Raw genomic sequence first — 27,114 nt, forward strand, 5'->3', positions numbered from 1 at the left:
CTAAGAACAGATCAGACTAAAGTACTGAATGACTGTGCCTGGAATACACTTTCGCTTTGCCCCACCCCACCCCCTGTTAGGAACAGGTTTTGCAGTTATCCGGTGGCAATCTTGCACAATTAGGATGTTGGTTTAAGTGCTAGTATTTGTCGACAAAGTAAAACCTATAATATGTAAATCCACATGGAGTAGCCGTTCCAAGAATCTGTGGAAAAAAAATAAAGGGTCTTGGGCAGCTGCGTCACTGGATTTGTTCACTTCAGGCTGGGGTGCCAGGAGATTTGAGACAGATGTTTTCAGACATGCGGCATGCCTAAAACATTTCCAGGGGTCGGGCTACAAATAGTGACTTAATAAGTGTAGAAACAGGAAAAGTATGCAAGAGGAAAAGACGCAAGAGTTTATTCACCCCTAGGTGAACAGCCAGTCGCTTTACATTACATCTGCCTGTCAGGGTTGGCTATTTAAGCTGTCATGCCCTTGGTATTGCTCTTTGACTGTGAATAAAGTGCAGCATTGTGATTACTAATCCCACTCCAGTGACTTGACTTTAAATGTGGTTTTGGAGTGGATCCCGGAGTCCTGTTTGCTAAGCTTCCTACTCCTGTTTCAGAGACACCACTGGATATCGAGGAGAGAGCACTGAAGACTGCCCTCCTCTGTTAAGAACTCTCTGCCTTTTTTAATTTTAATTTTAAAAAGCTTTTTTTAAAATCATCTAAAGGAACTCAATGGCTACCAAAGTGACTTGTTTGTTTTTCTTTTTCTCTTTGCCTCTGCTCCCAGTGGGAAATCACACGGGACGCATCAAGGTGGTCTTTACGCCCAGCATCTGTAAAGTGACTTGTAAAAAAGGCACCTGTCAGAACAGCTGCGAGAAAGGGAACACCACGACTCTGATTAGTGAAAATGGGCATGCTGCTGACACCTTGACAGCACCCAACTTCCGAGTAGGTAAGTCTCTCCAATCCTTCATCCTTGCTAATCCTTTCTTCTTCTTCTTCTGTTGGACTCTGCGTCTTTGTGCATTTTTTGAAATTGTTAGCTTTTTCTTCAAGGGTCTATGATAAGTGTAATGTCATTAGTGCTGGGCATCCCCTGACTGACTGATAATTCTTTGAACATGCAAAAGAGAGGGATAACTAGTTAAACCCCACAGTTTAGGTTGTATGTGGTAGGGGAGGCGGTGGCAGCGCTGTGTGTTAGTAGCTCTGTGTAGAAACTCGCAAATTAGATGGAAAATATGTCATGGTTGAGGGAGGGAAATGCTCTTAGTTTGTGGTTCTAATTTTGCATAAGTGAATGTGAAAAATCTAGTTAGACTTAAATGAAATGTTCCTGCAAGACATTGTCTGGGAATTGTTTGACTCTGCATTCCTGTGAGTGAAATGGGTGCCAGTTTTCAACTTTTGCCTTGAGTGTGTTGTGAGCATAACATATTTATTATGTGTCAAGTGACCAAATAGGAGACAGAAAGCTTAGAAATCAAATCAAAAGTAAGATAAATGTCAATTATCATTCCAGTGAATGCTATTTTGTGTTTTCCAAAAAGGAATCTCAGTGGCATAGCTAGCATGGTACACCAAAAATAAGATTGTTATTCAAAGGTTATTGAATGTTAGCTGTAGAGAAATGTATACTTAACACAGATTCAGTTTCCCACCCATCTTGCTTTGCAGTGAAATTCAAGCACAATGGTTCAGAGTAGTGTGACATACAGTTTACATGTCCTTGTTACTGATTAGAGCAGTTTGCAATGTCATTTTATTCAGTTCATGAAACTCGTAAAGCTCTTCACTTAATGTCAGATAATCCTTAGAATAGCAAAACTATTCCAAGTACAAACATAATATTAGGCAGAGTAGAAAGAGGCATCATAATTGTCTTTTTATGGTATACAATCTTTCCCAAAAACTGCTATTTCTGATTCCTCTGGTCTGGCAAAGTGGTTGTATGAAATGCAGATCAATCACTCTAAAGATTCTTCCAGATGTTGCTTCTAGCAGAACGGTAGCAGCAAATCAGGAATCACAGCAGGAGGTGCCTCAAAGAGGAGAGATGCTTCTCAGCATGGGAGTTTAGAGTTACCATTGCTGTCTTGCACAATTGTAGCTGTGCCAGTCATGTTGGATTCTGCTAGTCTGTCTGGACTGGCAGCATCTGAAATGGAGATGACATTTCAGCATGGGGATTGAGTGTGACCAGTGCTCTGATTCAAGTACCTATTATCTACAAAAGAGAAAAGTGTTGATTTAGATGTAACAGAAAACCACAGCCAGTGTGGTGTAGTGGTTAAGAGCGGTAGTCTCATAATCTGGGGAACCGAGTTCGCGTCTCCACTCCTCCACATGCAGCTGCTGGGTGACCTTGGGCCAGTCACACTTCTCTGAAGTCTCTCAGCCCCACTCACCTCACAGAGTGTTTGTTGTGGGGGAGGAAGGGAAAGGAGAATGTTAGCCGCTTTGAGACTCCTTAAAAGGGAGTGAAAGGCGGGATATCAAATCCAAACTCCTCTTCTTGGTATTATTTGAAATCTAGATTCACTTGCTGCTTCCTCCCATTGTACTTCCCTGAGTTCCAATTTAGCAGCTGACTATAGTATATTATCATAGCAGAATATTTGGACAGTGTGTGGTTTGCACACACAAAAACTGGAAATTGCAACTGAATTGTGACCCGATTCCACTTTTGCAGACATAGGGGAGAGTGTGCATGACCCCAAGGCTCATTCTTGCTACACCAAACCATGGTTTGGCATTTCATCTGAAATGCCTATATCTGGAAGTGTCCTTAGATTAAATTACAGACAAGTCATGCTATGGATCCAAATTCCTTTGATACCATAGTACATTTCTTGATAATGATAGCTTTAAAAGGCATGCTGCACTGATTGCATCCTAAATATAATTCTGGTATGTGGCAATGTGTGAGGAACTGAAAAATAAAGAGAATTTATGAATGAGAGCTGCTATACATCCAGTAACAAGTGTGAAAAATCAGATTCCATTCCTGTGGCAATTGTCACAGCTATGTGAAACATAGTTTTCTTTTAATACATTTAGTATAACTTCCCTGAATGATAAGGTATCTTAGAACAGTGTTTCCCAACCTTTTTTGGGCAAAGGCACACTTGTTTCATGAAAAAAATCTCGAGGCACACCACCATTAGAAAATGTTTAAAAAATTAACTCTGTGCCTATATTGACTATATATAAAGTAACTCTCTTTAATAGGAATCAAATAAACACAAAGAAAGTATTTTATAATTACTTTATTATGAAATAGTAAGTACCGTATTTTTCGTCCCATAGGACGCTCCGTCCCATAGGACGCACCTACTTTTTTGAGGGGGGAAATAAAGTAAAAAATTTTTTCCTTTATTTCCCCCCAAAAAAACCAGGTCGGGGAACAGTGGGATGGCGGTGCTGCGCCTCCCCGCTGTCCCCCGAGCTTGTGGGGCTGGCCCATGTCTGCCTGGCGCGAGGGGCGCTCTGCTTCAGGGCGCCCCGCGCGTCCGGCGGCAGGCTACAGTCCGCAGATTGGGGAACCCTCTGTTTCAGGGCGCCCCATGTGCCCCCCGGGTGCGCAAGGCTTGCCAACACGAGCGCGGAGCACGGGGCGTCCTCCGAAGGGCGCCCCGTGCTCCGCGCTGCCAGCTGCCGCCCGCAAGCCTTGCGCTCCTGGGGAGAGATCCCCCGGGTGCGCAAGGCTGGCCAACACCAGCGCGGAGCACGGGGCGTCCTCCGAAGGGTGCCCCGTGCTCCGCGCTGCCAGCTGACGCCCGCAAGCCTTGCGCTCCCGGGGAGAGATCCCCCGGGTGCGCAAGGCTGGCCGACACCAGCGCGGAGCACGGGGCGTCCTCTGGAGGGCGCCCCGTGCTCCGCGCTGCAGGCTGCTGCCCGCAAGCCTTGCGCTCCCGGGGGGAGATCCCCCGGTGCGCAAGACTTGCCAACACCAGCGCGGAGCACGGGGTGGCCTCCGAAGGGCGCCCCGTGCTCCGCGCTGCCAGCTGACGCCCGCAAGCCTTGCGCTCCCGGGGAGAGATCCCCCGGGTGCGCAAGGCTGGCCGACACCAGCGCGGAGCACGGGGCGTCCTCCGAAGGGCGCCCCGTGCTCCGCGCTGCCAGCTGACGCCCGCAAGCCTTGCGCTCCCGGGGAGAGATCCCCCGGGTGCGCAAGGCTGGCCGACACCAGCGCGGAGCACGGGGCGTCCTCTGGAGGGCGCCCCGTGCTCCGCGCTGCAGGCTGCTGCCCGCAAGCCTTGCGCTCCCGGGGGGAGATCCCCCGGGTGCGCAAGGCTTGCGGACACCAGCGCGGAGCACGGGGCGTCCTCTGGAGGGCGCCCCGTGCTCCGCGCTGCAGGCTGCTGCCCGCAAGCCTTGCGCTCCCGGGGAGAGATCCCCCGGGTGCGCAAGGCTGGCCGACACCAGCGCGGAGCACGGGGCGTCCTCTGGAGGGCGCCCCGTGCTCCGCGCTGCAGGCTGCTGCCCGCAAGCCTTGCGCTCCCGGGGAGAGATCCCCCGGGTGCGCAAGGCTTGCGGACACCAGCGCGGAGCACGGGGCGTCCTCTGGAGGGCGCCCCGTGCTCCGCGCTGCAGGCTGCTGCCCGCAAGCCTTGCGCTCCCGGGGGGAGATCCCCCGGGTGCGCAAGGCTTGCGGACACCAGCGCGGAGCACGGGGCGATGGGATGTGGGAGGGAGCTCGCTCCCCGCCCCGCGTGTGCTCGCCGCCGCCGCCCCGCCTCTCGCCCCCCGACTCGCCCGCCTCCCTCCCACGGCACACCAGCCGACGTCCCGCGGCACACTAGTGTGCCGCGGAACACCGGTTGGGAAACACTGTCTTAGAAGGTAAAATATTTGATAGCCAAGAAGAAACATTACAGGACAGAATGACATTGGAGGTTTTTAAGCATTTCAGGGAGTTGGACTAGATGACTCTCAGGGTTCCTTCTAACCCTACAGATCTATGATTCTATGACACATTTTTACTTGTTCTGTAAAGCTGCATTGCACAATCTTTTGAAACAAGTAGTATCATTTTCTTCCTGCCCTCAGGTTTGATATTTTAGAAACAGTGTGCCCTGTAACTACTTAAAAGGGAATCTGCCCAAAATATAGAAAAGTTTATCAGGCATACAAAACAGTATGCGGGCGTGTTTATGTTTAGAAGTCCGACTTGCGGGGCATTACCAGAACTGCACCCAGAGGTAAAACTGGGATGGTGAGTGATTTTGTGGATCATAATGATCCATCATTGCTTGACTGGGTGAGGGGGAAATGGAAGAGTTAGTTCTTCAATTGCCACTTAGTGCCAGGATCAAACTTTTAAGGTCCAGCCCACTAATATGTTAGACTCCCATCTAGCCAGGCAGAATAGGTGTTACCTATTAGGCAGCAGGTGGGCCTCAGTATTTACCTCCTAGAGTTCAAGGTCTTGTACCTAATGAATACAATGGTGCATAGTTCCAGGAGCATGGGTTCGTAAGCTGAATATGGTCTTTGATCACTAGTCCTAGGAATAAGAAACCTGGAGCAAGTCCAGCACTGGGATGAGTAGAGAGCAGCTCTAGTTTCTGCCTCAATTTTTTTTTAGGGAAAACAAAAGGCCTTTAGAGACAGTATTGAGAAGATCTGTAACCTTAAGAATTCATGTGCCAGCACTGGGACATTTCCTTCATTAAACTGAATTAATATCAGTGGGTTTTTTGTTTTGGTTAATAAGACATCTGGACGTAGGGTAGCAGTAAGGTAGCCAAGTTTAAAGACACCATATCGTTCAAGGTGGTTGGAAAAAAAGGGATTACACAGAGCCGAAAGGACCTCTCCAAACTGTGGAAATGGGTATTAGAATGGCAAAAACAGTTCAGTGTAAACAAGTGTCAAGTGATACATACTGGGATAAAAAGAAACTTAACTTTATATAAACTGCCACTGGCTGTTTTTCTGTCTTATAATACTAGAACCTGGGGTTATCAAGTGAAGCTGAATAGTGGGAGATTCGGGATATACAAAATGAAGTACTTCTTCAAACAGCAAATTGTTTAATGGTTAGAAAAATTAATGGAGGATAAGACTCTCAGCGACTAGTAATGATGCCTGTATGTTACCTCTGGCACCAGAAGCAGTATTCTTTAGTTGCTTAGGAACATGAGAGTTCCATTGTGCTCATGTCCTCCTAGTGGGTTTCACATAGGCATCTGGTGGCCACTGTGAGAATAAAACAGACTAGACTAGATGGATCTTTGGTCTGATCCAACAGGGCTCTTCCCATTTTTTTACTCCTTTCTTTACCTCACTACCCCATCCTCACTATTGCCTTTACAATTATAAGGGATGTGGATGGTTTCTTACTTGTTTTGGTTGATTCTTACTGGCAGATTCACTTTACTGCTTTTTTCCAGACAAGTGCATGGTGGCTAAGGAGTCTTGGTATAAATACCCTCACCCCATCTTTGCCACCTCTTTCAATCACCATGGGCATTTTATGAGTGGCATATAAAAATAATAATGTGTATTGTGTTAAAACAATAGCAGCAGTCAGTTTAGAGTGGACAAAAACACCCCAAATTCAGTCAACAGATTGAAGTACGGTAGTTCAGAGTATTAATATAGATTTGTTTATGTTATGCGACTGTTTTGCTTTCAGATTTAGCTTTCCAAAAGAATTGTATTTATTTGTGGCAGGGAACTGGATTAGAGAGTGTAATGGAGAAAGGGAACAGCTTTGCAAATGCTGAATTTCCCAGCTAACATTTGTGATTGTATGACTCATTCTTGCTCATAAGTCTTTTCTGATTTAATATATTCTAGCAAGTTTGAACAATGTAGGGCTGATACAGTCAAGTACTTATTCATTCTCTTTAGACTTTATAAGGCAAAAACTGTATGACTTGCTGCTCTTGAACTGAACATCTTAGGCAGGCTTCTTCAACCTTGACCCTCCAGATGTTTTTGGCCTACATCTCCCATGATCCCTAGCTAGCAGGACCAGTGGTCAGGGATGATGGGAATTGTAGTCTCAAACCTTAAACCTGGAGGACTGAGGTTGAGGAAGCCTGATCTTAGGGTTAGTGATCATGTCCCTTGCTGCTTCCCTATGTCTTCTACTTAAGAGCAAAGTCATATAACACACTTTCCCCTTTTATCTACTTTCTGTTGAGCTCTAATTCCCCCCAGTCACTTTGGTCTGACTCCTTCTGGCCTTAAGCTACTTATAATACTAAGTTCCGAATGAACCTTTTGGGGAAGTAACAAGGTTATTCTTTGCTTGCATCCCCAAACTCAGCCCTCCAGCTGTTTTGGGACTACAATTCCCATCATCCCTGACCACTGGTCCTGTTAGCTAGGAATGATGTGAGTTCTAGTCCCGAAACAGCTGGAGGGCTGAGTTTGGGGATGCCTGTCTCAGTCCCTGCTGCAACTCTTCCTATTTATCTTTCCATTATAGCCTGACTGATTTCTGTCCTCTAGCTCTTTTGGTGACTCTTGTACTCCTTCCTGCTTGTATCCCATAAGAAAATAAGAAGAGCCATGCCGGATTATACCCACCTATTTCAGCATTGCGTTCTTACAGTGGGCAGCCTCTGTGGGAAGCCCCCAAACAGGGCAGAAGCACAAAAGCACTCTCCTCACTTATGTTTCCTAGCAACTGGCATTCAGAGGCATATCATCTCTGGTACTGGAGGTAGGACACAGTCATAATGGCTAGAAGCCATTGATAGCTGTATCCTAATGCTCTTTTAATGCCGCCCGAGTTGGTGGCCGCTACTACATCCAGCGGCAGTGAATTCCACTCTGTGGTGGTTCTTCTTCAGCAAGACTTCTTTTATATGCATGTTGATTTTATCTTTAATAATACTTTCCACCAGTTTATTTAGAACAAACATTAAGCTAACCAGCCTGTTATTTCATAGATCTCCCCCAATCCCTTTTTTAAAAAAATGGTCTGGTCTGAAGTAACAGAAGCCAATCTTGGGAAAGTTACATGTTTTTGTTGTAAGTTCAGCAATTTTACCTTTGAGTTCTTCAGTAACTTTTAGATGGATGCCATTTGGACTTGGTGATTTGTTTTTAATTTGTCACTAAGGTATAGGACTTAATCTTTTGTCACAACTATTCACCTCAGTTGCCAAATCTCCTTTCTTGGGAAAGTTAGTTCAGATAGAAGGGTCTGCCCTATATCTCCTGCTGTGAGTTCAGATGCAAATAATTCATTCAGCTTCTCTGCAACCTCTTATTCCTTGTTTAGCATACCTTTTTGAGTCCTTTGTCCAAAGGTACAAGAAGAAGAAGAAGAAGAGGAGTTTGGATTTGATATCCCGCCTTTCACTCCCTTTAAGGAGTCTCAAAGCGGCTAACATTCTCCTTTCCCTTCCTCCCCCACAACAAACACTCTGTGAGGTGAGTGGGGCTGAGAGACTTCAAAGAAGTGTGACTGGCCCAAGGTCACCCAGCAGCTGCATGTGGAGGAGTGGAGACGCGAACCCGGTTCCCCAGATTACGAGACTACCGCTCTTAACCACTACACCACACTGGCTCTCCCTAGAGCTCTCCCCATCTTCCTAGATGGTTTCCTTCTTCAAATGTATTTAAATATATTTTGGTTGGTGGTCTTAATGATTCTAGCAATATGCTCTCTTTTTCCATCCATCGTTGGCTGCTTGCAGTTTGTTTTTGTTTTTCTCATTGATCCAGATCCCATATGGATTAAACTCTTGGCTCTACTCTTGGCTTCTATAATCCTTCCATCCAAGTAGAGCATGAAGTAGCTATGTCCTCAGCATCCAGTACGCATGGGTACCTATGTACAAGGAGATGTTGTTTAACTAAAAACCATTGATTGTTCATCAGTTTGTCTAACTTAAATGATTCCAAGGACGGAAAGAGAAAGCCACTGTTGTGGAATAATTTAAGTTCTGGGCTTTCACAGAGGAAACTGAGACTTAAGTCAAGCATAGCATCTCAACAGCAATGGAGCTGATTTGGAATCACCCTCATTGCATTCAGTCAGATGTTCCTTTCCTGTCCAGGTTCATGCTCTGACAAACATAGGTTTGCATCACTGATTGGCTTATACTTGTGATATCTTTGTGGAACCTTCTCCCCAAGCAGTTTTGCACATTAAATAAAGGTTTCTGTTTTTCTCTTTACTTAGTGTGATGAGTGAGTATCTGAAACATGTATGGTGTGGGGAGAGATTGTTTAACTAGGATATTTATCTGTCATTTCCGTTGATCAGCTGGTAGGAAATCAGGCTCACGTAGTAGCTGGGAACTCTACAAGTCCTTTTTTAATATTACACTTGTTTCCATCTTCAGTTTTAATTACCGTATTTTTCGCTCCCAAAGACGCACCAGACCATAAGGTGCACCTAGTTTTGGGAGGAGGAAAACAAGAAAAAATTATTCTGAATCGCAGAAGCCAGAACAGCAAGAGGTATCTGGCTTCTGGAATACTGTGTGGCTGTTCTGACTTCTGGGATAACCGCGCCAAGCCTCTTCAGGGCAATGGGATGAAGGCTACCCCAGCTCGAAGAGGCTGCGCACGGCTAAGGCAGAAGCCAGGACGGCGCGTTGCTGAAGGGGCGCTGAGCAATTCTCCCTCTCTGAGAGAGAGAACTGCTCAGCACCCCTTCAGCGAAGCTGGAGAAGGAACAGAAGGAGACCCTTCTGTTCCTCCTCCGGCTTCCAGGAGGCCGTGAAGCGGGAGAAGGAACAGAAGGAGTCTCTTCTGTTCCTCCTCTGGCTTCGCATGACAGGCGCGTCGCTGAAGGGGTGCTGCGCTTTCTCCCTCTCTGCGCAGCGTCTCTCCTTCCATCCTGTGAAGGAGAGACGCTGCGCAGAGAGGGAGAAAGCGCAGCGCCCCTTCAGCGAAGCTGGAGAAGGAACAGAAGGAGACCCTTCTGTTCCTCCTCTGGCTTCCAGGACAGGTGTGTCACTGCAAAGCCGGAGGATGAACAGAAGGTGTCCCTTCTGTTCCTCCTCCAGCTTTGCATGACAGGCGCGTCACTGAAGGGGCGCTGCGCAGTTCTCTTTCTCTGCGCAGCACCTCTCCTTCACGGGAAAAGGTGCAGCGCCATTCGCTCCATAAGACGCACTCACATTTTCCCTTACTTTTTAGGAGGAAAAAAGTGCGTCTAATGAAGCGAAAAATACGGTACCACTCAGTTGTAAAGCTCCTCATTGAGTAGCAGTGAGAAATTCACTATCTCTGACCATAGCCCACCTTACAAGCTTCTTGTAAGCAAATATCATATACAGTGGTACCTCGGGTTAAGTACTTAATTCGTTCTGGAGGTCCGTTCTTAACCTGAAATTGTTCTTAACCTGAAGCACCACTTTGGCTAATGGGGTCTCCTGCTGCCGCCGCGCCGCCGGAGCAGGATTTCTGTTCTCATCCTGAAGCAAAGTTCTTAACCCGAGGTAATATTTCTGGGTTAGTGGAGTCTGTAACCTGAAGTGTATGTAACCTGAAACGTATGTAACCTGAGGTACCACCGTAGTAAGATAGTTTTTGTTGTTGTTGTTGTTTAGTCGTGTCCGACTCTTCGTGACCCCATGGACCAGAGCATGCCAGGCACTGGTAGTTATAAGTATGAATTAAAAGAGCAAGAGGAAATAAATCTTCTTTGCGATACATGATTAAAGGGACTATCCAGGATGGTCTAAGAATTTAAAACTTGTTGAAACAAATATCTGTAACTGTGTACTATATTGAGCCCAATGCTTTTTTTCTGTTGAAACAGTGGTTCTCATATAGGAGTTACAGAAAACTCGTTAGCCAAAAAAGTGGATGTGACTTGTAAGGAAGCCAACACACTTTTACTGCAGCATTCATATACAAGAAAAGTTCCAACAGCAGATTGTTGCACTAAAATGTTATTTAAGGAAATTGCCTTTAAAATGTCAGTATTAGGTACAGGAGAAAGAAAATGAGTGCCAGATTATATTCCTGGGAAATGGGAGGCCGAACCATGCATTTTCCCGCTTTATTTGCATTTCTTCCATTTTGCCTGTAACAGAGCACCTATGTCTTTTTCTGTTGTTCCATAGTTTATATGGAATCCAACAGAGTTCAAGGGACAATAATAAAACTGTGATATCTGCAGAATGATTTGGTTGCTGCTGATATGTCAATACCTTAGCTAGTCAAGCATATATTTCAAATAGCATGGGGGAAGGGGGAGTGTGATGACATAAAAGGGGTTCTGTGCCAGGGAAAGCAGATTAAGAGGACGCATAAAGTCAGACAAAACAGCTTGTAGAAGTATTTGTGTAAAAGCAGGACAAGGCTTTAAAACTTTTTTGGCAACTAGTGCCAGACACTTGGTGCTTAGTTTTCATAATATAATTGTTTCTTTGTCCATCCTACCCCTCCATTGCCATAAGACCAGTTATACTGCCAAAAGCAAAAAAACTCCCCATCTAATGTTTATATATATATATATAATTCGCCAATCATAACGGAATTATCTAGTATTATACAATACAGTATATGGAATTCATCCAGCTGAACAATGTGTGTGTTAAGGGGAATGAAAGTTGAGCGGTTAATGTACATAATAACTGGCTGTTATACACATTCACAAGGTTTCATGGAGAATGTGCATCCATCAATTAAAAGGAAATTGTGCACATTTCCCAATCAGTATGTTCACATTCTTCGTGTGACCCGTTGAATGTCCACAATGGCTGGTGGTTATGCACACTAACCGCTTAATCTTAATTTCCCCAAACATATATTAACCACTTCTGCCCCAGTCAAGTGTTACTTCAAAAATTTAAATAAAGAATTGAACCCTTTGTTGGTACTTTGAATAGAACACCAGTTCACACTCTTTGTCCATCCAGATTGCTGGATGCTCTATTCTTACTAACTCTTCCTAATTCCAGGGTCCTACCTGATCTCTTTAACTAAAGATGCCAGAGTTTGTAACTAAGACCACCTCATGCAAAGGATGTGCTATACCACTCAGCTATTTGTGGTCTATCCAACATTGGACATAAATAGGTATGATGCAGATTTCGCCTGCTATGCCCAGTGTGTTCCCATTTCAAAACATGAAACAAGTGGAGGTATTCAAAAAGCATCTAAAAATATAGCATACTGTCCAACTTTGGGGACGGGAAAGCAGGACATCCACACACACTTTCTGACACCACCACCCCGCCTGGTCCACACAGAGTTTCAGGGACTTTATGCCATGGGAGAATATGATTAAAGTAATGTAATCCTTTGTTTTAGCATGGGCATGTCTAGAAGGTATCCAGCTCCATAGTTTATTATGCATCAGAGTGTCTTACTAGCCTAAACTAATTATTGTTCTAGGAATTTTTTTTATCACATTGAATAGTGATTCATTCCATAGCTAATGGTTTGTTGAAGCATAACTTTCCTGTAGCATTCTCACATTCATAGTTACCGTACATGGATAGTATTTTTTAACTACCTGATGGGATTTCTCCTAGCCCTAGCAGACACCTTTCCCAATTTAGTTCCTAATTTAATTCCTAATTTAGTGGCACTGGTAACTTATTCTGTGTTCATAGCAAACCCATACACAAAGAGAAGAGAAATGAACTTTACTGTGCAATAGTTTATATTTGCATATAATGTACCTGGTGATCTGTGTCGGATAAAGCAAATGAAACAAAAGTAAAACTGTTGACTGTCTTATATTGAAAGTTACAGTTCTATGTGAGGTTGGATTCAAATGAAATATTCTACCAGTTCTGACTTGTTTTGCAAACGTTTTCCTAGATGCGGAAGTCCATGCCAAGTTTGAATAACTCAAATCCAAACACAAGAACCATTCTGACAAATAACTGATAAAAATACTACCGTTTGCCATGGTGAATTACCCAAAATCTGTTTCATGGATTTGTAAGGTGCATGCTCACCTTTGCAGTAAGGACAAGCATGATAAAGCAGGCTGCTATTTTTTGTTCTGCCAATTGTAAATCTCTCTGATAACATGGATCATTTAACGTCATACATTTGCTTTTAACTTTCTAATGTTTCAAATTAATGCATTAAAGCAGATATTTGCTAGGCTATTTTAAAACCAAGATATGTTGTTAACAATAGATTATTCAGATTGAAGAGTCTTAGAGAGCCTAGTGCTATGGCACATTAACAGTAAGCGCCTGAATGGAAAGCCAAACCATAAAAGATGGTGCTGTCATTCACACATTGCTCTGTTTAGAGGTGGAGGAACATTTTCACTCCACAGTCCAGATCCTTATCAGGATTACTCTTGTGTGCCAAATTTGACAAATGCTCAGGGTTCCAACCTGTCAGTCACCTGGCTTCACAATGACTTAAGATGTAAGGTGATTTGAAGTTCTGAAGTTGGTACTTCAAAGCGCATTGCAAAGCGCTGCTAAAATGAAGGCGGGAAAATCCATTTTCACAGGAGTAAGGTAGTGCTGGACATATCCTATATACCAGAGGTGGCCAACTCCCAAGAGACTGTGATCTACTCACAAAGACTGGCAGTGATCCAGTGATCTACCCCCCTTTTTTGGATTCAGGTCTAAGTTGTTGAGCTTTTTTTTAGGAAGGAAAGCCCTATTTTGGGGGCTGCAGGGCAAAAATGATGAGCTTTTTTTAGGGGAACCAAACTTGTTGAGCTTCGTTGCAGGGGGCCCACGATCTACCTGTTGGATGTGCCTGCTATATGCATTGGGTGCATGAAACACACCTGGAACTCTGATGAGTCTCTTCCTATCCCTACATATCCTGCTTTGCTAGGAAGGAGCGGGGGGGAAAGGAATACAATAATGGAAGCAGAATCAAACAAGTGCTGGCTTTCTAAATTTCAAAAGGGAAAGTAGCTATTTTGCTGTAATATTTGAAATCTTGTGGCCTCAAAGATGGCCTAACCCATGATTTGCTAACCTGGTGACTTCTAGATGTTTTGAACTACAGGTCCCGTTCTCTATAACAATAGGTCACATTAGCTAAATCTGAATTGCAGTTGAAAACATCTGAGCACACCATGTTAGGGAAGGCTGACATAACCTAATAAAGTTTGTGTAATGCTTCCTTCATTCCATTTTTACAAACTTAAGACTTTTACCCTACTCTATTTCATCCCACTTTTATTTTTTGCTTAACATCTAGTGTGATTAGCTGGAAAGGTTGCTCATTTTTTGTGATCTTTAGTTGGTGTAATAAAGGACCTCCTCGTACTTTCGCATTTTCCTGTTAACGAACCAAGATGGTTTCCCGCCATTTTGTTCAACATTTAAATTAGACAGTTGGTCACCAGTTGCTCAGCCCTCCAATACTGCTTTTCTTCTTTGCTTCCCCTTTTTGTGCATTAAATCTTCATTGTGTGCTCCATTGTCAATTCCGACCTGATCTGTTAACTTAGTGGCTGAACAATAACTAAAGTATAATACTTAAACTTCGGTGGTTGTGTTGGTTTCACAGAAACAGAACTGGCGAGAGAGGCTTTAATTGGACCTAATAGTTTAAAGCTGTGAAAGCTTTTTAATTTCACTGAATGCTTCATTAAGCACAATGAATATTCAGAGCATACAAGGACAGCATGGGTATTTTAAAAAAAGGTTTCGCCTTCAGTAGCTTCTGCAGCCAAAAGCCTTGCATCACTGATAATTAGATTTCCTCTTGGCCATAGGTGGGTGTTCCCTGCTAATTCTTTAGATGCATTGATGGCTTACCGCATGGCACTCTGCCCACGTGGTTACATTACAAGCAGCCACTTACATGGATGGCTGCAGGTAGAAATGGGCTTTAGGGGAGATGAGAGCAGGGAAGAAGAAGAAGAAGAAGAAGAAGAAGAAGAAGAAGAAGAAGAAGAAGAAGAAGACGACCAAGCCCACTCTGGGTGGCTTACAGCACGTAAAAAAAAAAAAAAGTAAAGCATTAGAATTAAAAAAAATCCTGATACAGGGTTGCCTTCAGATGTCTTCTAAAAGTCAGATAGTTATTTATTTCCTTGACATCAGATGAGAGGGTGTTCCACAGGCCGGGCACCACTACTGAGAAGGCCCTCTGCCTGGTATATACAGAAGCCACATGCCTTGAAATTGTTTTGGGAGGATAAGATGTGCTATGTAGCTTCCTCTTAAGCATTATCCACATGCTATTCTCCAGCTGAAATTTGTAACCATGTTGCTGCAGCTGTGAATGCTAGAAGGAAGGCCACTCCCTGCTGCAAGGCCCATTTCCACCTGGCCTAGGGGTCGGGGCCCACACTCACCCTGAACAGCTAAAAGGCTCCTGGGAGGCCACTGGAACATTGCTGGAACAACTCTTGGGTTGGAGCAACTGGCTAAAATGTATTTAAATGTTTTAAACGGTTCTAATTTTGGTTCCTCTGTTTTGTTTGGGGTTGGCGGTTGTGCTCCGTGAGATCTCACTAAAAACTGGTTCTGCTGCTGGCACTGCTTATTTGCCATGGGTGGTTGGGACACTCTTCGGCTTCTGCCTCCTAAGGAAGCTGCCTCTTTTTTGTCAGTGAAATAAATCCTAAAATGAGAATGCTTGAACTAAGGCTGCAAATTCTAGCAAAATGTAATGCAAATGGACAGCCAGTTCTTTGTTAGGATATGATGCCTGTCTACTTGCGGAAAAAACACACAAAAGAAGTGATGATTGCTGTACTGAGTAATTTTGTGATCATCCATTGTTCAACCACTTTGTACTATTTTCATTCATGTCCAGAATAAGAAGAAAAATAGGATGGCCGTTGGGTCTATATTTAGTACGTTTGCTGTTACATTTGGTAATAATATCAATCTAATAAATAAATAAATAAATATTTGAAGTCCTGACTTTAAAATCATTTGTGTTTGACATATCTTAAAGATCTAATAGTACATATATGGCAATATGTGCATATTTTTAAAAAATATTTCTGCTATGCAGCCTATCCAATAGTTTATTACACCAGTCTTTTTATAAGTCTAGTGAATTATGTATCTCAGTTGGAATTCTCCTCTTAGTAGAAAACATGCACATTCTTCATCAGATACTGGCCTTTTATAGTAGCAGAAAGACACTGGTGTGCACTTGCTCTCCATGTTCTCTCTGCTATCTCACAACTTGCTCCAGAACTGTGGGATTCAGGACCGCCACAATATTGCCCCCCCCAATCTCCTAAAAGAGATAAAACCCTAGTTCTAAGCAGTGCTATTAAGCACTTGCAACATATTTCTCAATAGTCACGGTACAGGTAAAATTCAGAGACTTGCTTCTTATAACTCAAAATAGCAATTTTATTATGCGTTCGGCCATGCAGTCTCTATCCAACAATCATATCCTGAGATGCAAGTGCTTGAATGGGTAAGTCTTTCAATGGTGCTTACTTCAAAATAAGTGTACTTGCCATTGGGGTCTTTGAAAGGTACAGTATATAATGCCTTGTAGAATTATTGCAAATATAACATTCCATGAATATATAACATGCTATGTTTTGCTAGTCAATGAAAGTTATGTTTCAAGTAAAAAAGATTCATTCTGGCAAATGGTCAAAGTTACACAAGTGAGGATATGCCTGTCAGTCATTAAACAGGATGATTGAATAGGTGACAGTACTAAAAATGTGACTGAAGAGAAATTAACACCAATCTCTCTCTGTTTTTCTTTCTTCTTTCAGTTATTTGCCACCTTCCTTGCATGAATGGAGGCCAGTGTAGTTCAAGAGATAAGTGCCAGTGCCCTCCTAATTACACTGGTAAACTTTGTCAGATCCCAGTACAGAGTGGCAGCGCTCCAAAATTTTATCATAATCCTCAGCAAGCAAACAAGGCGGTGGGATCACATGTCATCCATTCCACGCATACTTTACCACTGACTATGCCTGGGCAGCAAGGAGTAAAAGGTAAATGATTTTCCCTATTGGCTGTGGTTTTACTTTTTTTAATTTTGGCTGCCAGACTACCAGAGACAGTCATAACATCTGTCCACATAGCTTTAAACATAGCTGAAATTCTGAGCCTATCTGAATGACAGAATGCTATTTTCCTTAGAAAGTTCAGAGAATTAAAAGAAACAGTTCTTGAAAGGCTGCTTGATAAGGTATTTTCATTCATTCTGAAGCGAAAAAAATCTCACTTTCAAAATGGAACTGACATCCGAGATGTTATCCCTGTCTCTTTTTAGAAAATATATTTTCCTTCTGTTTGCCTTTTTATTATCTTGGTTGTCAGATAGGTATCCAGGGATATATGAGAGAGACCATATGAAAGTACCCTATTTGCTTTGATCATTTAAAATTGGTTGAACATTGCTGGATGGTCATGGTAGGTCAAAAGGGCACTTAGATTATAGCTGCTAGTTGACAGCTGTGATGTCATTTTTGTATGCAAGGTTGAAGCTACAATATTACCCAGAGAAGAGTCTATACTTAACACTGAATTTTTAAAGCAAGTCAGCAGCTGTTGATTAAAATAATCCTGCTCTCCCAGTGAATATTAAGGTTGCTAATCACAAAAACTTTTTTTTAGAGTAGCTAGGGGTGTCTTAGCCATAGAGGCTAGTGGCATGGGGCGCCACGGCACCAAGTACTGGGGGGTGCCAGGGAAGAGTCGGAGGCTGGATGTGGTGCCTCCTGGCATCAGCTCGCCGCCCTCGCCCGCCTCCGCCATCCTGTGCCGCGCCCGGAGCTGTCGCCTTCCAGCCGCTACCTGCCTGGAGGGAAATGTGGGGGTGGGGGGCACCGGAGGGATCCTTGCACCACGGCGCCAGATATGCCATCCCTGCTCTTTCGTGTAGCTAGTGCTATTTTTCTCTTTGTTTTGGGATTTCACAGAGTTCTCAGTTCAGGTAGATCAACAGCTACTTTGGGGCTCAAATGACAGGTTCAAGTGACAGATGGGAGCCCACCCATTTTTCTTTGCACCCCTCCTCCAGTTGTGAATTAGAGGTTCCAAATTTCACACTCCATTCCCCAAAGAGTCTCTGTAGATGCATGCATCTAGGACAGGCTTCCTCAACCTCAGATTTTTGACACTACAATTCCCATCATCCCTAACCACTGGTCCTGCTATCTAGGGATCATGGGAGTTGTAGGCCAAAAACATCTGGATTTGGATTTGATATCCCGCTTTATCACTACCTAAAGGAGTCTCAAAGCGGCTAACATTCTCCTTTCCCTTCCTCCCCCACAACAAACACTCTGTGAGGTGAGTGGAGCTGAGAGACTTCAGAGAAGTGTGACTAGCCCAATGTCAGCCAGCAGCTGCATGTGGAGGAGCGGAGACGCGAACCTGGTCCCCCAGATTACGAGTCTACCGCTCTTAACCACTACACCACACAGGCTCTCTGGAGGGCCAAAGTTGAGGAAGCCTGATCTAGGAACACACCTGCTTCCTCACTGTCACAGTGGGGATCCACTTCATTTTACCCCCCTCTTGCCGCCCCTGGGCCAGTCCATTTCATCCCCTAATTTTTTTGTATTGGCGGAGCTTAACAACAACCATTCTTGTTTGGAGATTTTTTATATTTCCCCTTCTGTTTCTTTTTCCAGTGAAATTTCCTCCTAACATTGTGAACATCCATGTGAAACATCCCCCCGAAGCTTCAGTGCACTTTCACCAGGTTTCAAGGATTGATAGCACATCAACAGGACAGAAGGCAAAGCCATCCCAATCAGGACACTCCCAGGTTTCTTATCAAAGTCTACCATTTCAGAAGACCCAGAAAGTGCCTTCAACCTACTCTCACCAGCATCCTATTTCACATGTGTATCCTATTTCTGCTAAAACCCAGCTTGGCCGATGCTTTCAGGAGACTATAGGGACACAGGTAAGAAATGTAAATATTATTGGTAAGTGAATAAGTTGGTAACCCAATCATGTTTTAGAACTTATGTCTGAATACAAATGTTTACTATAGGTTTCATAAAGTCTAAAGGTTTGGGTTCTGGCAGGCTTTCCTTCAGGAGAGAGTTCCTAATTAAGAAACCTCTGCTGTTTGCCGTTGGTGATTTAAGTTATTGGGCAAATGGTTTAGGGCTTATCCTGGGGGTGGGGGTGTTTTTTATTAAGCATGTTAATTAGACAAAGTTCCTTTTGAAGTACAATGGGTCCAGTCCAAATCTGACTCTTTTGAATGAGGTTCTCTTCAGTGGATTGAATTGTTCTATGAAGCATACTGGTATCACTGCAGTTGACAAAGCATCAGCTTTATGTACATACAACTTTGAGAGATGAATTGGAATCTGCTGCTGTTGATCCTTCCAGAAAGGCTGTAGGGACTGGACATTCTGAATGGGAATATATGATGCCTGAAATTTTTACTCTGTTTGCTCTTAGATCTGGGAAGAGCGTAATATCAGCATTTGACCTACTATTCTATGAATTGCACTAATTATCCTCGAAGAGTATATTTCTTGGTTTAGAGGAGGGATGAGGAGCCCATGGCCTTCCAGTTGTTGTTGAACAACTCCCACCATCCCTACTAACTGGTCCTGCTGGCTGTGGCAGATAGGAGTTGGAGTCCAAAAACATCTGTAGGGCCAGGGGGTCTCCAACATTTTTGTAGAAGACCTTAGTACTATTAATCATTTGAACCCCTTGAATCTCAGTGCATAGCTCAGAATATTAATACAGTGGTGCCTCGCAAGATGAAATTAATCCGTTCCGTGAGGCTCTTCGTATAGCGGTTTTTTCGTCTTGCGAAGCAAGCCCATTGACAGCTTAGCGGATTAGCGCTATTAGCGGTTTAGCGGCTTTTAGCGATCAGCTGTTAAGCGGCTTATCAGCGGATCAGCTGATAAGTGGCTTAGCGGGGGGGGGAGGGGAAAAAACCCACGGGAACTCGCAAGACATTTTGTCTTGCGAAGCAAGCCATAGGGAAATTCGTTTTGCGAAGCGCCTCCAAAACGGAAAACCCTTTCGTCTAGCGGGTTTTCCGTCTTGCGAGGCGTTCGTCTTGCGGGGCACCACTGTATCATCATAAAGCTTAGAGTATTACAATCAGAGGTTATTATTTCGTAGAAATTATACTCAAAAGAGGAAAAGAAGAAAAGAGGGGAGAAGAGAAAATAAGAGCTTAAGAAAGAGAAGTTGGAAATGGGGGAAATAGAATAAGATTTACTGGAAAGCCCCAGTATGAACTTCACCATCATCTCACTATCCAATTGCCATCTTGATGCATGTTTACGGAATACATCTGGCACAAAGTAAGCCCTGGGCTTGACGCCAATGTTGGCTCTGTTAAAGTACCCAAAGGAAAAAAAATGGTAAAGAATAAAGAGGCTACAATAGGGGAAACTAAAGAGAGAATATAGAGGTGAGCATGGGTGAGCAGGGAGGGAAAAGAACTTGTTTTGAACATTTTATTCATTAATTCCAGAAGGGCAATTTAAGCTATTTCAAAAAAAGAAAAATTGGCATACTGCAGGTAGGCCTAAAAGCCAGGTGTTCAATAGCAACAACATGGGCCATATTGCCATGTCAGAATTCATTTTGTGGATTTGATTTTGCTCTTCCAGCTTTTTAAGTGCTGTTGTTACTGAACTAAATTCTGTTTTTTTCTAAGCAAATCCTAGTATATTTGAAATATAGTAACCTCTTCACACCTAAACACATATAAATATATTATTAGTTTAGAAGAGTAATCTCTCACACATGGTCAAAACAAAACAAATTCCTTCCAGTAGCACCTTAAAGACCAACTAAGTCAGTTCTTGGTATGAGTGTATCTGAAGAAGTGTGCATGCACACGAAAGCTCATACCAAGAACTGACTTAGTTGGTCTTTAAGGTGCTACTGGAAGGAATTTGTTTTGTTTTGACTATGGCAGACCAACACGGCTACCTATCTGTAACTCTCACACATGGATACTGATCCAAAACTCCAAGAGTGCTCCAAAATGTTTACATAGATTCGTAATCCCCTTCACTGTGCAGCTCTGTGTGCAATTGGGGGTATATGGAGATGGTCTGACTGTTGCAAAAACTGGAGAGCACAGCTCCCACATATATCAACAAAAATATTAATGGTGCATCAATATGTACAGCTAAATCTGTTTAGAGTTGCAGTCAGACAAATATTGTCGATATTGTAGAGTGAAAAATAATCAGGACAGATGAAAGTAAATGCTTCTTAACACAGCACACAAGGAAACTAGAATTCACTACCTCAAAAGGTAGATGTCCACCAATTTGGGAAGGCTCTAATAGGAATTAAAAAAAAAGTGTTCCTGAGGGATAAGACTAGTCATGATGCCTAGATATATATTACCTCACAGACACTGGAGGAGGAGAGAGAAGTGGTAATCTAAACCTTGATTTACAGGTGGCTGTGAAGTACCTAGTGACTACGACCAATTTCCCTATCATTTTGTCAGTTCCAGTCCTTCTGGTTTGACAGGTTTGGTGGATCCACTCTTACAATCAAGAATCACAGGGTTGGAAAGGACCCTGAGAGAACATCCCACCAAACCCCAATATCATAACCATATCAAGTTCTGTAGTTGTAACAATCCATTGAAGGCTCTGAAGCACTGAGCTCTTCAAGAAAATTTATCTTTGAATTCCTCTCCTTAGTTTCAACTGTTTAGCTATGGTATGCAGAGTGTGAACAGAAGATTCCACACAAACACTTCCTGTGTGAGCTCATTCAATCACTGCTTTAGTTTTTTGCAGTGGACTTTAGCATCCTAGTACGGTATCCTAAGATTCCTGTTGCCAACATTATAGTAAACTAGAATACCTGTAAGTTTGCTTAGTTTTATCTATAATGTCTTGAATTTTATTTTTTAAAATCTGACACTTCTAGACAGTGAGTAGAGTGCATGCAAATTCTGTAACTTGGCTCCCCTAACTTCATAGAATTGAGGGGAACTTAAATACTGAAGAAGGGTGATCTGAAAGCTGTAAGAAGCGCAGGGATTTAGTTTTGGTAACTTTCCATTACCACCCTGACTCTGGTCTTCTGCCCCCAATTAATTGCTCTAATAGTGTTTAAATTTGATCCAAAACTTTTCATGTGATCCAGAATATTTTGGTTTTGTGTGTAATGAGAGAAATCCCAAATTCTATTTGTATTACCTTGAGACCATTTTAATATTAATATCTTACTAAGATTTGGATGACTTCTCAAGATAAACAGATGAATTTATTTTCTTGACATATTTAATACTTGCTCTGATGCAACTGGTGGGAACGTATATGGGTTACCAACCCCACCTCCCCATTTTGTATTCATTTAATGTAATCACTTCAAATGTTTATATCTGTGCTGGGTAATCTCCATAATACTACTTTGCTCAGCAGTTATCAGTGTTTATGTATTTTCTTGCATGGTGGATTTCTTAAGTTAGATTCGGTGCTCAAAAATGTTTTATTAATTACTTTGGGATCAGAGGTGATTTTACTGTCTGCAAACGAGACTGGTAATATAATGCATGTGTATGTCTTGGCAAAGTATATAATCTATTGCAAGACCAGATTAGTCTTGTTACTTCTATCCAGCATTACAAAAGTGTTGTGTTTATTAGATTCTTAATTTATATAATGTGTTGTAAATATATAGTCTTGTGTCTGAAGACATTAGTACAATTTCAGTTTGTGCTTATATTCTGTAACAATCTTAACTCCAGTTTGGATGATCTAATTTAGATATTTCCAGTCTTCAAGTATTAGAATCCATCCATGATATTGTATAATATTTTGATGGACTATATTCTGTGTAATTATTAAACACGAGTTTCCTTTTTCCTTCTGTAAACAAGATTTATTTATTTAAAGCATCTTTGCCCTAATATTAAGCCTATGCAAGGGACCCAGCACAGTTTACCAACATAAGAGAGTCACTGCCCTCAGGCCTGCAATCTAAAATACGGCACAGAAGGAAAAAGGATTGGGAGGGAGAAGCAAATCCTAGAAAGCAAGGAAATATAAACTTAAATAATGATGGCCTTTAGTGACCTGCTTAGTAATTCAGCAGGTGATGGAAGCCATTACATTTTAACACTCTACGATTAATCTGTGATTAATCTAAAAGAAATGAATAGCAAACTTCTTATTTCCTTAATCTGACCATGAGTTCTAGTGGTTCTTTTGCCTGTTTCCCTTGATTTTATCCTTATTCTACCCCCCTTCCTGCTGAAAAACAACACACACATAGATTTCTGCTTCTGGCATAGTTCCAGATAGAGCTTTCAGGAATCATCAGCACTCTTCATCTATTAAAATCGCAAGCACTCCAAGGCAGAACTTCAAAATGTTAATTAATTAATTGAATTACATTCAAAATGCTAGAGCCTAATGTCTTGGTCAAATACTTCTGTTACTGTATGTTCTCCACATGTGGGGAAAATCACCTCTGTACAGGAGGAAAACGTGTTGCTTCTTAGCTCAAGGTTGCTGTATGCCACTGGCCAAATTACACTTGTACCAGAGAGTGTTTGACATGCCATCCTATTTGACTTTGATATCCCTGCTCTAAGGCAGTGCCTGTTCAATCAGTTTTTCTTGGATTCCATTTTGGGAAGAAGGGTGGCACAACAAAATGGTCTGCTAGGAGACTAGGTAAAGGTAAAGGGACCCCTGACCATTAGGTCCAGTCATGGATGACTCTGGGGTTGTGGCACTCATCTCACTTTACTGGCCTAGGGAGCTGGCATACAGCTTCCGGGTCATGTGGCCAACATGACTAAGCCACTTCTGGCGAACCAGAGCAGCGCATGGAAATGCCGTTTACCTTCCCGCCAGAGCGGTTCCTGTTTATCTACTTGCACTTTGACGTGCTTTCGAATTGCTAGGTTGGCAGGAGCAGGGACCGAGCAATGGGAGCTTACCCTGTCGCAGGGATTCGAATCGTTAACCTTCTGATCGGCAAGCTCTGTGGTTTAGACCACAGTGCCATCCGCATCCCTTGCTAGGAGACTATCTTGATGCAATACTGTAAAAATTATTACTCCCGTCTGATGTAGAATGTGTATGGAGAAGAGGTTGGCTAGAGCACATGTTGCACAGGCAGTTGTGCATAGAAAGAATTACAGGTAGAAACCAAACCCACAGAGGCAGGTTTGTATAAAATTAAGAAATGTTAGACACTATGCCATTTGGTATGGAGTCAATTATTCACCGCATTTGATTGGTGCCAAGACAGCACCAAATGCATATTCTTTTCATTGGATTCTTATACTGTTCCACAAAGTCAGGCTGCACTTGAATAAGTGAGCTGTTCATAAGAAAACCCATTTGAATACTTTCCCTAAGTCTTGCAGTTTCATTTTAAAATTAGAATTTTAATGCTTCTTCCACCCTGCCCGCTCCATCTTTGTTCAGTATTCTGGGATAAATTGGGTAATTCCACCCACAAAAGTTGGTAGTGGAGCAGTGGAAAGGACCTATGTGGGAATAATTCTGATCACACATCCACTTAGATAAGTCGGCACAGCATTGCAGCTTAAATAACCATATCCCCATTTGTGGTCAAAACAAAACAAATTCCTTCCAGTAGCACCTTAAAGACCAACTAAGTCAGTTCTTGGTATGAGCTTTCGTGTGCATGCACACTTCTTCAGATACCTGAAGAAGTGTGCATGCACACGAAAGCTCATACCAAGAACTGACTTAGTTGGTCTGAAGAAGTGTGCATGCACACGAAAGCTCATACCAAGAACTGACTTAGTTGGTCTGAAGAAGTGTGCATGCACACGAAAGCTCATACCAAGAACTGACTTAGTTGGTCTGAAGAAATGTGCATGCACACGAAAGCTCATACCAAGAACTGACTTAGTTGGTCTTTAAGGTGCTACTGGAAGGAATTTGTCCCATTTGTGGTGTTGGTGACATCGATATTTTATCTAATTGTTGATTGAAATCCCCCCTAACTGTGATAAATTTCTTTCTGCTCCATTGAAGGGAAATGAGAATTAGCCCACCTTATGAAATTCAGGGTTTTTTTCCTGGCAAATGATGCCAACAGAATTATACAGAAGTTGGCTACTTTTGTATTAGCTCAAACTGCAAGTGGACCTTGTTAATTCCTATGCAGTCATACCTCGGGTTACAGACACTTCGTTTTGCACTATTTCGGGTTGTGCACTACGCCAAACCCAGAAGTACTGGAACAGGTTACTTCCGGGTTTCTGCGCTTTGCGCATATGCAGAAGCACTGAATCACGACCCATGCGTGCGCAGACGCGGCACTACGGGTTGCGGACTCTGCGGGTTGCGAACGTGCTTCCCGCATGGATCACGTTCACAACCTGAGCGTCCACTTTATACTTGACTTGTCTATTACCTGATTCTTCTGATATGGAAGTTTTTTTTGTGTTGGTTATTGATAGAACAACAGGTGCGCTCTCATTTGTGAATGTGGTAGATGCTTCTTTTTTTTAAAAAAATAATGTTTATGGTTTGCACTAAATGTTTATGCTCATTAGTAAACTGTAGTTTCTGAGTGAAACAAATAATTGGATCTGAACTGTGCATTCATAATCAATATGATCTGTGGATGCTGTAGTACAGAACTGACAGGATGGTAAAATGCTGGCTGTTACCTCAAATCACTACTGACTTGTATTAAACATCTTTTAAGGGCTGGCTAAGACAAATAGCTGTGATGAAACTGCTCCTGGATTTGCCATTTCAGATTGCAGGTACAGAATCAAATGACTGATTTATTCCCCATAGAATAATATAATGCTTTACACAGAGGGATTGTGTCAGTCAGCACTGGGTTGTTCCTTACACATTATTTTTGAATTATAGTTTTATATTAGGGATGGATAAATCTGGCCCTTCTTGCTTTCTAGATTTCTCATTTTTCTAACTTTACTTCACCCCTTTTCGACATCTGTTTGTGATTTAAATTTTTTAGAAGTCTACATGAAATTTTCTATGCACTTTCAGACACATGTCACCTAATAAACAGTTTTTTGGATGCAGATTTCCCTAATAGAAGGCATTTTTCCACATTTTTTCTGTGTGAAGCTTTCTGTAATACACACATTTTTGGATGCTTTATATGGTTGGAGAAGTACATTAAAAAAAATCGAGTGCAAATTTTGAAGGATACCTGTGTTTAGTTTGTGTATTACCGGTATTTTGGAAAGTATGAATTAGGTAGGCTTACATTTAAATGTGAAATAAACAAATTACTTCCCATTCCCCATTTTGTGTTGAACTGCATAATTATTTTTATTGAATTGTCTGTTTCTGCCTACTGATATTGTCATATGATTATATTGGTAACAGTTCATACTTGTGAATCACTTTGAGTGCATCTTTGTTTTGGAAAAGCTGCATACAGATATCAAATCAAATGAATGGTTCTTGGTTTCGAGGGATGTTGAGAAGAATGAAGTGCATAGGGCCAATGGGGAACTGGAATTCAAAAGCAGAAATTGAGAACACAACATTTTTGTGCCATCAGTTTGTGAGTTTGTCAGTTCATTTGGTATTGGGATGTGTGGGTGTGGGTTTGTGTGTGAGAGAGAATATAGGGTTGGAGGTTAAAAAAAATGAATAAGAGGAAAGGAAACTGCTTTGGGATGGTACTTCCTTTTCATGCAGGTGTACAGCATTTTTCTTTTTTGGAGTCTTGATGTGTTTCCTTTAAGGAGGCAGCACAGCGTTTCATATTTTAAAATTTGTTGGCTGTCATACAGTTTGTTGGCACTGGAAAATGTATTTGCAGCAGCAGCTATGATCCAAAAGTAATTCAATTGTAGTCCATAGGCTGTTTTTTTCCGTACCATTAAGAATATTGGTCAACTCCATGCCTATACTTTGAGTCTTTTTGGAAGCCAAGAGGTCTGGCAGCTTAGAGCACTGGTCAACTGAGTCTTATTAAAAGCAAGCAAACAAGCAAGTTTATGTTTCTTTTCCTTGACTCCCTCCCCTTTCAGCTGCTTTTCATTTTAATTCTAATAAAAATGCCTTTATTATGACATACAATATCTTGTTATTCCTCAAAATATGTTTATAGCGTCAGTGATACAGACAATAAAGTTTGTACTGCTAATGTGTGCCCTATTAATTTTCCACATGATTAATGAGTGTTGAAATTGTTATGGGACGCTTGAATGTAAGAGAAATATAATTTAATACATATGTCTACCATGTGTCAAGAGTTTATGTATTAAGGCTCAGTTTTTTAAAAAAATTCAATATATTTGCATC

The 27,114-nt window shown here is 42.4% G+C and overlaps 1 protein-coding gene and 1 long non-coding RNA gene across 14 annotated transcripts in view; one reads left to right on the forward strand and one right to left on the reverse strand.

Moving 5' to 3' along the window:
* LTBP1 (latent transforming growth factor beta binding protein 1) overlaps window positions 1-27,114 on the forward strand; it is a 193,433-nt gene that overhangs the window by 56,301 nt on the left and 110,018 nt on the right. For 10 of the 13 annotated variants that reach the window (XM_081856552.1, XM_081856557.1, XM_081856558.1 and 7 more), the window contains exons 5-7: window positions 787-954; window positions 16,627-16,851; window positions 18,499-18,776. In XM_081856552.1, coding sequence (XP_081712678.1) covers window positions 787-954; window positions 16,627-16,851; window positions 18,499-18,776 — 671 coding nt within the window. Of the gene's footprint in view, window positions 1-439; window positions 955-16,626; window positions 16,852-18,498; window positions 18,777-27,114 lie in introns of those variants that run through there. The other 3 variants (XM_081856554.1, XM_081856556.1, XM_081856555.1) reach the window with 2 other exon arrangements.
* On the reverse strand, window positions 1,747-7,629 carry LOC309338988. Its single transcript, XR_014155126.1, has 2 exons — window positions 7,548-7,629; window positions 1,747-2,160 (listed from the first exon to the last, which is right to left on the reverse strand). It is a non-coding gene; the product is annotated as an uncharacterized lncRNA (long non-coding RNA).

The sequence above is a fragment of the Podarcis erhardii genome (genome assembly GCF_964252035.2).
Source record: "Podarcis erhardii genome assembly, chromosome: 3".
Lineage (NCBI taxonomy): Eukaryota > Metazoa > Chordata > Lepidosauria > Squamata > Lacertidae > Podarcis > Podarcis erhardii.